Source organism: Lycorma delicatula, chromosome 3, assembly GCF_047948215.1.
Source record: "Lycorma delicatula isolate Av1 chromosome 3, ASM4794821v1, whole genome shotgun sequence".
NCBI classification, from domain to species: Eukaryota; Metazoa; Arthropoda; class Insecta; order Hemiptera; family Fulgoridae; genus Lycorma; species Lycorma delicatula.
The window spans coordinates 219,390,915-219,404,547 of NC_134457.1; the positions used below are offsets into that span (position 1 = coordinate 219,390,915).

The window sequence follows — 13,633 nt, forward strand, 5'->3', positions numbered from 1 at the left end:
CAGTTTCTTGGCCATTTAGCCTGACACCAGAGGAGCAATATCTGACCTGTAATATGGAGCATATTTTGAACATATTTTCAGACAAAAGGATACTGTGAATCAGCCTTTTACAGAGAATGAGCTAAAAATGGCACTTACAGATTTGCATGACTCACCACCTGGAGAGGATGGAATGCACAATGTTCTGCTTTAGAGCACATCAAATTCATACCAAACTGCATTACTGAAATATTTTAATAATACATGGTCTACAGGAGAACTTCCAGAAAAGTGGAAACTCACAAAAACCATACCTATCTGCAAACCTGAGAAAGACTCAACAAAGGAAATCTCATATTGTCCAATATCTCTAACGCCATGTGTATCCAAATTAATGGAAAGAATGATCAATGAAAGATTAAAATGGAAACTGGAGTCAGAAGATCAATTGAGTGACAGGCAGTTTGGTTACAGATCAAGAAGAAGTACTGTGGATCATTTGCTGTACTTAACTGATAAAATAAATACTACCTTCAACAAGAAACAGTGTACAGTTGTCATAGTGATTAATTTTGAAGCAGCATTTGACAGAGTGCCGAGCAAGTCCATTATTCTCCAGTTCATGAAACTGGGCATTAGAGGCAGAATGCTGTAATTTCTCTACAATTTTTTGATCAAAAGGAAAATTAAAACTATTGTAAATGATGTTGAGTCTGAACAAAAACCAGTGAACAATGGAACACCACAGGAAGCAGTTCTAAGTTCCACATTATTTAATATAATGCTAAATGACATTAAATCCAATTCTTCAAAAAACATAGATTACATATGCAGATGATTTACAATATGGTCTTCGCAGGAGAACCCAGTCCAGGCTGTTCTTGAGTTGCAGCAAATGATAAACTTGGTGCTCTAGTGGACAACAAAGTGGATTTTAAAGATATCTGAAGAGAAAACAGAATCTACAGTTTTTACTACAAGATACTCTCTCAAGAATTTTAAACCAACGATATATATTAATGGTCACATCCTGCGTTACAAGCCAAATCCAAAAATCCTCAGTATCGTTTTGGATTCTAAATTACTGTTGTGTCCACATATTGCCTATGTACAGCGCCAATGCGTAGGAAGAATGAATGCTATGAAGGCAGTAGCGAGTAGAGTTTGGGGTGCAGATACGGTTACTCTTAGACAGTTTTATCTGACATTCATTAGATCAAAAATGACGTATGGATCTGAGGTTTGGGGGTCTGCTGCTGCATATTATCTCAAGAAGTTAGAAGTAATTTAAAAAAGCTGTATGAGGATAGGTTTGGGATGTCCTAGAACAACCAGTGTCCAGTCGATGGAGATCGAACTGGAAAATGAACCATTAAAATTGTACATTGGGAGGATATTCATGACAAAACACATCAAAGTCCAGGCTCTCCTGCAAAACCACCCACTCCATCACCTAGAAAAAAAAAACAATTTGTTTCACAACTCCTTCAATAGTATCATATCAAACATTAAACACCAATCTACACAAAGTGTACCATAGATCTTTCCGATGGTAAGCTCCACTCCTCCGTGGCTAATCTACAATATTAATATTGAACTAACCATCCCTGTAATTGTAAAAAAGGATGAAGAAATTCCAGAGTTCCTCTTGCAGACAATTTGGAGTATATTGGCACATGATATTATGGAATCCACTGGATTTTCACAGATGGGTCAGTCGAAGGTAATAAGGGGAATGCAGGAGCTGCCTTTTATAACCAAACAGCTGACACAGAATTTGTGCTACCGTCAGGATCTACCTGTAGTACCGATGTTGAACTGATAGTAATTAATGGGGTGCACTTGATTACATTCACACCATCCCCATGAGTGATATCTACATTTTTACTGACTCTAGATCAGCCCTATAAATAATACAAAAACAGCGGCCAACAAGTTCCATTTCCTAAAATGCTAGGAAATTCATAAAATTCTAGGGAGATTATCTCGAAAAACTATCACCTTCCAATGGATATCTAGTCGCTATGGTGTCCTCGGCAATGAAAGAGCTGATCGCCTGGCCAACCAAGCAGCAAAACTTCAACCTGCCCTCCAGAGTCAATCTCTTGGTGAATGTCTGCGGGAAGTGAGAAGGAAATTTGTGGATACATGGATAGAGTGGTGGAGGGTCAGTAAATGAGGACATTCCCTTTTTAAGATCTGAATCTTAGAGTTTCAGAAGGCTTTTTCTGAAGAAAGCCTTCTGAAGCATCACTGTACCAGAATGTAGCATGTTCAACTGCAATGTTTGCTGCTCGCATGAGAATTGGTCACACTGTCATCCAGGCCTATCTGAATAGATTTCACTTAGTGGAGTCTCCTCGCTGTTTGGCTTGTGACAATGAAGATGAAACTACTGAACACATCCTCCTTTATTGTAAATCAAAAACTCCACAAGCGATAGGCTGAAGACTTATATGACTGCAACTCACTCAGAGTTTGAATAGATTTTGACAGATAGAAGATATTGGAAGTTGGCAGAGGAGGTTTTTTGGAGATATTGAACCATTGGAGAGTGCTCTGGAAGCTCATATTACGAAGTAAGAAGATAATAAATTTGTATATGTATGTAAGAAATACAAACCTAATAAAGCGTAAGAAAAAAATATTTTATATACATTACACAGTCTCACTTCAACAATCCAACAATCACTTATCTGATATTCTGTATCCTCTCCAAAAAAGTATCAATCAGCAAGAAGAACTGCAAGTTGTGAGCGTAGTCTATTTTATGTTGCTCCCAACTCTACCACATGGCGTGCCAATCTACACTATGACTCATGTGTCAGTCATTCAGTGCAGTGCATTTTATCATTGCATGCGGATCAGTTTATCACCTATTACTGTTCATGCGTATGTGTTGGTGTGTGAGAAGTATGAGTAATGATTTAGAACATTTTTTATTTTCTGACTTTGAATTTCTCTTTACATAATTCTTACTTAACATTCTCTTTAAATAATTTTAACTTTGAATTCACATAATTTACAATTGCCATTCTGAGTTCTTGTGATAAACAATCGCTACTTTAATTTTTGGTTTTAGTGTACACATCTTTGAATTCTTAGGGACCCAGACCCCTTTGATAATTTTAATGGACAATAGCCCATTAAAATCCAGTTTTAATACCCCAAGGTGGCGTATCAATTATATTCCATCTTTCTCTTCTAGAATCATCCTTTTGTCATAAAGAAAATTGAAATTTCTTTGTGGTCTTTTTATTTACTAGATTTTCAGTCTTTATTTCTCTAGTTATTTGACTATAATTTACAGCTACAGATTCAGTTTCTCTTTCAACCAGTTTGCAAATAACATTTATATCTAATATTTTTGAATTTGTAAAGTTCAAAGTAAAATTTTTTATCTTAGTCACACACTTACCAATCACCTAGCAAACAACCAGTCTCTATTGTATTTTTACCATCACAGTATATATATCTGAATCTGTGTCATAGTACATTATATTCCTCACCAAGTCTACATCCAACATATCCTACAATTTCATTCTTCTCACATTAGATGTGAAAGCAGCTATAAATACATTAGTAGTTTTAGGATCTTCCATAAAATGGTTTTTCAAATTGTATTTTACTTGTACTACATTATCATTTAGTAAAGTCAAGTTTGTTTTGTCCAGGCTATCATCTAAAAGTATATTATACAATTTCAATACAACACATACATATTTAGTTTGATTCATATTTAATCCTTGTCCAAACATACCCCATAAACTATTCAGGCAAATCTTTGACACAGCTCTCTTACCAGGATTTAGCTCAATTTGTTCAATATCTACTTCTATTCCCAATTTCTCTTTAATATCAAGCATATTCTTTTATTTTGAAGTCAGCCTGCCAAGGTGAAGTTTCAAGTTTAATCTACATAAAATCTCTTACTTATCCTTTGAACAACTCCTTTGATTTATTTTTAATTAACCAAGCCTCATACATTGTAATATTTTGTAACCTTTTTCTAAGGCCTTCATCTTTATGATCATCCAGTTTCCTGTGATCTCTCTACAGCTATCTGGATGAAAACATCTAGCACTATTAATTTTAATAGTACATTTTCTACATAAAGGAAACAACAACTTACTTTTCTTCTTTTTACTGGAAGTACAGGTGATACAATTTTTTGGAGGAAGTACTTTACATTTAACTATATCAAACCATTTATTATCGTAAATCTTAGGGTTAAAAACCTTCACTGATTGACCGAACGGATAATAACCATAATATTGAATTATTAACTAGACTACTATCATGATAAAATTAAGGTAAGAAATGTCTTATCTCAATAGTCTATGTAGTTTATGTTACTAGAATTAAAAATATATTATACACATCATTTGAGAGACAATATGACTGCATATAAAACATAAGTCAACAAAGCGAAGTTCATATTTGGAGAGTTTATTGAACTACTGCTGTGTACAGTCACGTTCCAGAGGTACTAGTAAAGTAATTGTGACTTCTGCCATGAGATTATATTGCTGCTTTAAACATTATTGTCTGTGTGTATGAACGCAGATGCATATCATGATAGTGATACGTAACATTATATTACTTATTAGACTTTATTTATATTATTTTCATATTAATGAATTAATTCATATCATTTAAATTTCAATGTTTAATAATAAAGCATCAGTTTTTCTTCTGTTTAATTATGTCTACTTTTGTATAAATAATGAATTTTATCTTTTGCCCTGTTATTTTGTATAAAGAGTAATTGTTTTCTTAGTCAGTGTACTTTAAAACAGAAGCATGATAAAAATACATTTTGCTAAAAAAAAGTATATACAAGTAAATAAAGTATAAATTTCTTACATCAATTGTTTTGTTTAAATAATGGTGTTATGTCAACCAGAGAAGTGTGAGTCATAGAATTATGGGTTTAATGTTTAAAATGGCATGTAGTTATAAGCATTACATTATTTGTAGACATGTTATTACTAATAAGAACAAATAAAATACAGCAACCTATTTTAAACAGATAACATTTCTTGTTTAAAACAGATTGACAAGCAAGTCACTTTGTTGAGCAGGAAGACCAGTCTCTTTTGTTGTGTTTTACCTCCATCTCTGTCTATATTCAAATAAAACACAAAGTGAATAAGAACTTCGCTTTGCTGACTTGTAATATGACTGTAATAGTATATCCACCTCATAGCTGAGATTCCATAGAACAGAGTAGGTGGAAAATTGGGTACATATTACATAAAATAAACTACACAGGTGTAGAAATAATATTGATTTGATCATAAATCTGTTCTTAACACTGCTTAGCCCTACTGCAGCAGACTCAACAGTAGGAAGATCCTTTTCAATAATTTTTTTTGGGAGAATTAAAAATAATATTTTAATTGAACAATTAGATTCTGCATTATCTGATATAAAAAAAGTGTTCTTTCATAATCTTGAAACAGTCCATTTTCTTCTTCTTTTGCAGTCATACCATTTCCAGTAGGGCCTATTTCATAGAAATTACTAAATTTCTGGACAGAAAGTCAGCCCTCTTGGTCCTGAATGTCTACACATTAACATAGATCTTATTGAGGGATGAGACATCCAGCAATATCTTTTAATAGTCTTAGACTAATAAAAACTGATCTATTCTAGGTTAAAAGCTTTAAATTACTGCCACCTGTTCAAAATTTATTTTCACAATGCATCTAAGAACTGAAAATATCTCAGTTTAAAAGACTAGTATATTCTTTAAGTTCGCAGATGACATTGTCTTAAATGACTCCTATCAAAACTCCTATTTCCACCTTGCCTATAAATACACCTACCAACTGGATAAAGTTAAGTTAAATGATTTCTTGCATCAATTTTAAAGTTATTCAGACAAAACAACTCTGTCTTTGAAGGATTCTAAAAATGAAATCTTTCATGTCATACAAACAGATTTAATATATAAAATGTTTTTTTTTTAGCACAACTATGAGTAGTTTAATAGTATAGTTTTATACTGAAGGCAACTTCATTAAGGTGATCTCCTATCCAAGAGCTAACAAATGCAACCATTTTCACATAGAACAGTAAGAATAGCAGGTCATTCAAATGGTTAGTACAGTGTACCTTCATGATACCATTCATTCCCTTTTCATCTGTCAAATGCTCTAGTACATTCTTAATAGGATTTACATTTGATACAGCTATTTTAAAAAACCACTACCTGCACAATGTTGTGAAAGCAGGCCTAGTAAACCATACTCATCACATGAACAATGTCATACATAGCAAATCAGCCTACCGTGAAATAAATAATATATTTTACCTCTTTTAGCTTCACATCTTTACTTCCTGAATACCAACTATAAAAAATTAACCAATAACAACATATGAGAAATTAAATAGTTTTCTTATGTTTAGTGAATAAAAAATATTAAAACCATGTTTCAAAGCTTTTTTCAGGTTGACTACTGTTTCAGAGAAGCAGCATGGCAGTTTCCCTAGAATTACCACCTGATCTACATTTACACCAAAATAACGATCTTGAAATTCCTAAGGTTCATCAGAACTCTTAACTGTTCTTACTGTGATCTTGATCTACAGCTTCAATCTGTTGTGAAAAAACTGAATTACCATATTTGTAAAATATTTGTGAATCCGGTGATAACAGAAATAAAAAAATTTTTTTAAATTTATTTTTATAGCTATTGTGTACTGAGAGTACAGAATTAACATCCCAGTAGTTAATATATTAATCCAAATTTTAATAATAGTTAATAACCTACTAATTGTTGAAAATGCATACTTTTTAAAACAGTATGTTATATACGTAAATAGAATGTAAAATAGCAAAACAACAGTATACTTATTTTGTAGACAAAGCAATAGAAAACCAAATGTTAGCTGCTAAATATTGAAACTGTGTTCACTCTTTTATTTTGTTTGCATTTCTCTGATGAAATCATAAATGTAAATATGCGATTAATTATTAAACAAAAAATGTTCTGTATTTTTAAGTACCATACAGTTTTATAAAAACAAAATTAAAATTTGTAAATATACATTTTATTGAAAATAGAACTTGTATTGTTATCATTTTTTATATATTAATATAATGTCACTGTTATGTTTGTAATATTATTTTTTAATGATTTTTATTTATGGAGATAAATAATGCTTATTCAGATGTCCACTAGGAGCACTATGTAAGAAAAAAAATACAGTAATATATTAATGGTGAAATACACATTATATATATTACTATTTAATATTATAGCCTAAATTTATATTGTTCATAAAAATTAAATTTATTGCCTTAACTCGCTATAATTAAAAATGTCATATAAAAAAATATTACTTATTTACAATACCAGCAGCACCTCTAATTTTTTGTGTGAAACAAATTTATTAATAAAACTACAGCATTATCCCACATTCGATTGTTATACTTTTGAACTGGATCCTTGGTAAGAGATCTTTACCTTTATTTGCTGGAGCAACAGTTTATACAAAATAGCATGAAGTTGCTGTTTACTTATATGGATATCAAATTGACAAGATCACTTGATCCTGTCTACATACTATAATTTTTTTTTTAACAAATTTAGAATTAATTGTGAACAAAAAATTACTCACTTCTATAATAAACTAAGTATCCACTAGTTTGAAGACATTTGGCAAGTCACTTAAATGTAACAAGTAATTAAAATCCCTCACCTTGTACAAGAATATGCAGTTTTATTTAACTATAATTGAACTTTAAAATAGTTTTATCATAGCAGTTTTATTTTTTAAACAGATTAATTAATGATTTGCTAATATGATCTTAGTACACCAGGTTTGTTTAGTAGGATTGATGTTAGAAACGTAATTCATCTACTTTTTACTGATTAATGACATTTATTTTTTATGGCTTTATCTTTCTAACAAATTAAACAGCAAGGTTTTTGACAATACAAACTAAAATTAAAACAATTATAAGCTTCATTTATGGTAAAAACTTATTTTGTAGACAAAGCAATAGAAAACCAAATGTTAGCTGCTAAATATTGAAACTGAATTATTGTTCTTAAATTAATTGTTCTAAATTATTGTTCTTACTTAGATTTCAGTAACTATAATCTGGTTATTTTTATTGGTGTCACCAATTTATTTTTTATTTTAAAAATTGAATTGCAGTAAACTCTTTATGTTTAATTAACAGATAATTCTCCAACAGTTTAATTTAATTTAATTTCAAAGTGATCCTTTTAAACTACATATGTTTACAGTTGTAATTTTTTTGTAAATTACAATTTTAAACAGGATAGTGGATGAGAGATTATTCGCATTATTCATTAAAAAGAGTGAAATAAGTGAAGGGCTACATCAAATTAAATTAATTTAAGTAAATCAATTATGATGTTAGAAAATTATATAAATAGAATTGCTCTTACTTCAAATAACTTATTCAAAATAGTAGGATCAAAACTGAAATCTATAAAAGAATGTAGAAGTTAATTACATAAAATTATAGGTGTAGCAACTATTGTAAATAAGAACTAAAAATATTATCATAGAAAAATTTTAAACAGCTATTTTAGATGATATTTTAAAATAATAGAATTCTGGATTAATTTATTTTTATTATGCTTGAGAAGGATACAGTGGCAAACTAATTGTACTGATTCCAAAAAGAAACAAACTCATTATAATAAGTATCCCAAATGTAAGTGTGATTTTATTTTCAGAGATAGGCTCATTTCAAAGCACATCTGACTACATTGAGATACAGATTTTTATTTATGAGGAGCAAAGAAAGGATCTGTTTAAAAGAATAATCCTCACACCCTGGATAAACTGAAAAATAGCATCACTGAATTTGTTAAATGTAATTGATCCTTTGGTCCATAAGCATGTATTTTCAAACATGTTGAAATGTGTTCAGGAGAGCATAGAGGAAAATGGTGGCCATATTCAGATTCTTCGTAAATAAAAGTTCACTGTTGTTAGTATTATTCCTGTTTCTATTATTATTACTATTATTTGAATACAATTAATTAAATTTTTATAAACACTGGTGTCCAGTTATATAGAAAAAACTGTTGTGAAAAAACTGAATTACCATATTTGTAAAATATTTGTGAATCCGGTGATAACAGAAATAAATTTGTAATCTGTAGGTATCATAAACCTACAGCAGTAAAAGACAAGTCACTCACTAAAATACCATATTTCATTTCCAAAAATAATTACCACCGCATGTTAGGCTTCAAAAGGAAAATCAGTGAAGTGATTTGTCACTAGCTTCTTTACGAAGGTAATATATTGCTGCAGCATATTAAACTTACCAAAATGCAAATGATATTTAGCCCTTTACTCATTTCACCACAAAGGATGATCCACCAGAAAAATGAAAGGTGGATTATATGTAGCTTCCATTCAAAATGTTCTTCCATTCATAAAAAAAAGAATGTGCCAGTATAAGAGCATTAGTGAAACAGGTTCAGTTAGATAACTGAAATTATTGGCAAATTATTGAAATTTATTGGCAAATTTTGAAAGGAAGGTTTGAGAGGTTGTGGATATGAATAAACAGAGCAGAGAGATCATGAGTGAACAACATTTTTGTTTAAAACTTTAACAAAACAGACCCAGTTACATAAAGTGTTTTTAAAAATTTACTTCAAAACTTTTTCAGTCAAATTTGTGATCATCCTCACTGATTGGTTCTGATGTTTTCATATTAGAATCAATTATACTGAATCATACTGAATTACACTGAATACATTAGAATCAGTTTCTAGTGGTAGTATATTTTAATTAGACAGATATTGAGAATGTAGTTCTCAATTATGAAAAGTACATGCAATTTGAATCATGTTTGTTCATTAAGTATATATTGATTTATGTATTTTTTATGTTTATTCTTTTCATAATGTTCAATTGTGTAAAGATTACATCTTAATAAGGATGATTGAAATTAAAAGAAGACATGAAAAAAATGTGTTTTGAGAATAGTCACATAATTTTGTCCCAAGATATTGTGGACACAAAACCAAATGGTTCAGGATATGTAAAAAATTAAAGCAAGAAAGTGTTCTATCCAATGCACTACTCACCATCATGATAAAGGAAATGAATAGACATTTTACAAAAATTATTTTCAAATGATATGAAGGAAAAGAATAAAATGTACAGATTAGTCAGAATACTTGGAAAGAAGTTATGAGCAGGCATAAGCCAAAATTGATTTTATCATCAGATAAATGATGATATTTCATACAGTAATATATATTTGTAATGAAATTTCATAGTTAGATTCCCAATCTTGAAATAAACAAATTTTAATAGACTTTTTTTAACCTAAAACAACATGTGAAGTGTTGTAAATGTCTATTTTATTTCATTTTTATTTTATAATAGTCAAGTAAAAGATGTTTAAAATTCTAAGATCAAATTTTTTGTCACAACTTATAAGAATTGGTCTTATAAAGTTATATTCAAAATCATACTGTTCTACTTTCATGAGATGCTTAAATCTTGGCTCATTCATTTCTCATAAACTTCCAAAACTTAATCTAAGATCTATTGTAACAGATACACTGAACTTTTTGTGACAGAGCAATACTAAATCTTTTTTTTGTTTTTATTGTAATATTCAACAATAAAAAATATACTTAATTTCTTTCTATTGTATATTTACTTCCATAAAAAAATCTAGTTGCTAATATCATGACCAAGACAACTTCAACAGAATTTTTCTTTTTGATAAAACATAAATTTAACTTTTATAAGTGATATCATTCTAGGATAAAGTGCATTGATGGTGTTTTGTGAAAAAATTATGAAATTCTGTTTTCTAAACTGTTTACCAGTTTTAGTTCTTTCACTTATTTTGTATTTGTTTATTTTTTGTTATTGTTTTGCGGAAGATTGAAAACTGCCCTCAGTCAGATTCTTTTTATTTTAAACAACATTTGTTTACTTATTCCACATAATTTTCTAACTTTTCAAACATTAATCTAATGATTATAGATTATCTTGATTAGTTTAATCTAGATGATTATAGGGGTGATATCTCTAAAGTAAAGACCGCTGGAAAATGTCTCTCCTTAAGATTGTCCTTAAGGATGTCTGGATCAGTTGGAAGACCCTTCTAACAAACTGAAACTTCTATAAATCACTAAGCATTAGGGAAAAGCCCAGGAGTGAAGCATTAATTTATCAAAAGAGTGAAAGGTATTGTAAAGGTAAGATAATAGTAACATGTATTGTTTTTTGTTTTTTTTTTTTCAATTACAAGGAAAGATTGTAAATAATTGGTGATTTTAAATAAGAGAGATTTGTAACACCTTTAAGTACCTCACTTAGTTCATCCTACATATTCAGTGTTGCCTCTTAATGTATTCAGTTGTTGATAAAATATTATTACGAGGGATATCTCTAAAGTAAAGACCGATGGGAATGGGCAATTTCTCTCCTTAAGGTTGGCGAACCTGTGTCATTCATGGCACGCTAGTAATGTACATACTGCAATGTTGTCTGTAAGTTGTCGCATTGTAGTACCTTTGATTACATGTGAGTTTTTACGTTATAAAATAAGTAGTAAAATCAATGTTGCTACTGACTGAAATACGTGGAGTCACACATTTTTTAAACCATCAAAACATTAAGCCGGCTGAAATTCATAGGCAGTTGATTGCTGTGTACAATGGTATGGTACTGTAATGAATGAAAGAAACGAAAGAACCTGTAAGTTGAGTTTGAAATGAATATATATCAATAATTTGAATAGGTGTATTAAGATATATATATAAAACCATAATGGTTGTAGGAAACCTGACATAAGTCACAAGTCACTTAAAAAAATTACTTGGTCATTCCCAAGAATAACAAACATCTCACACCAAACTAGGCAACAGAAGTTTTTCTCATAAAATGCAGGCATTATTTAGCCCTACGAGTAACACTTTTATTGTGTTCACCACAAAGACTGGCAGTAAAGTGATTACTCTTTGAGAAAGCAACTCTGGCAGATATCTCTTGTGTTTTAAAAATGCAATAAAAACTGAGACAAATAATTACAAGCAATCAATTATTGTACCACCCACTGCTGTGAAACTGTCCTTTATATTAATTTGAGATATAAAACATTAGTAATGACAACTGAACTAAATTTTATAATAAAATGTTTTCAGTCATCTTGGTGACAACTTCACTAAAAATGGTAATTGTTCAAAAACATATTATACAGTTTGTGGTTTGGTGTGTCACTTTATTACAACAAGTATTCCATGTCAGGCTTACATTAGTGAACCAAAAATACAGTTGCATATATATGGCACATATCAGGTACAATGGGCCAAAACATGAAGTGAAAAACTTGCCAATTCAAAATATGAGAATGAATAAGCAAGCATTGTATATAAATATGTCATGTCCACTTATGGAGCAGGAACTATGTTTCTGAGATTACATAACAGTTTCCAGTTTTAGGGTCAACATCATAAAAAACTGTACTCCTAATAAAACTTATCATCATGAAAACCAATCCCTGTATTGAAATGGATCATGTAGTGATCAATTCACCACTAGAAATTATAAATTCAGACCAACAAACAGAGGTATGAGAAAGAAAGAAATAACTAAATAGGTTAAAAGAATGAGAGGTCGCTGAAACGTAATCCACACTCGCTCATAACTCTCAAAAGTAAAGAAATAGCCAAATAAAATAAATAAGGAAAATAGTACAAAAAAAAAAAATACTACAAAAACCTTAATTTATTTTTCCTCATATCACCAATTACAGCTACAAATTGGTCGATGACTTTTGGATAGTCAGCATAAGCCACGATGCGACACCCACTTAGCAACCTTAACTGCAGAAGTGAATCAAATTCCACCACTCACAATAAGGGACGCAGCACACTGTCCGGTTTGATAAAATGGTTGCTAAAATGCATCCTTTCATCGACTATTTTTCGTGTTCGCGACATCGATACGCCGACTCGCCCCCTCACCATCAAACGGCCTTTGAGAACCATCATAGAGGGGTTCTCTGAGCTAAACGATGTCTTATATTGATGACCCTTTAAACAACATAGAATGCTGCAATAAGGCAACATCTACCCCCTACTTACGGCGATCTCGCCAAGTTCAATCTGCGCATTGTAAGCGCCCTACCCATTTAATTGCCAAATTTTAACCATCTTACGATATTCAACTGTAATACCTTACGTTAGACCTTTTATAACATGCTCAAGTTTCACTATTTATAGATTGCTACGGTATTTTTGAAGACGTCTGCAGTTAACACATGTCGGGCCCACCGACTACTTTGGATACTGCTCTCGTTTAATTTTCCCATCACCAAAATGGAAGCACATTACCACCAGATTTTACATAGTTCAGCTGTGAGTCGAAACTGGTCGCACTTTTAGCAACGATGAACATCTACAAATTCTTTGGCCTTACACGAAGAGAAGACAGTAAACAACTTACCCTCAGACTGGACGCCTTACAATAGTTCAGAACTCACCTGGAAGAACACATGGTAACGCTCTGCTTCGCGCCTACCCATCATGAATAACAATTGACAATAGAGGTTGAAGGCGGCCTCTGCCATTTGGGTTATCCGATCCGGCATGAGAAACATTAACTCTTCCACAAATAAACGTCC

General features: G+C 31.0%; 1 protein-coding gene across 12 annotated transcripts in view; it reads left to right on the forward strand.

Moving 5' to 3' along the window:
• LOC142322429 (glutamate receptor ionotropic, kainate 2-like) overlaps positions 1 to 7,058 on the forward strand; it is a 722,458-nt gene extending 715,400 nt beyond the window's left edge. For 4 of the 12 annotated variants that reach the window (XM_075361511.1, XM_075361504.1, XM_075361512.1 and 1 more), the window contains one exon: positions 6,453 to 7,055. In XM_075361511.1, coding sequence (XP_075217626.1) covers positions 6,453 to 6,548 — 96 coding nt within the window. In that variant the 3' untranslated portion in view covers positions 6,549 to 7,055. Of the gene's footprint in view, positions 1 to 3,993; positions 4,139 to 6,425 lie in introns of those variants that run through there. The other 8 variants (XM_075361503.1, XM_075361510.1, XM_075361513.1 and 5 more) reach the window with 6 other exon arrangements.
• The last annotated feature ends 6,575 nt before the right edge of the window (positions 7,059 to 13,633 follow it).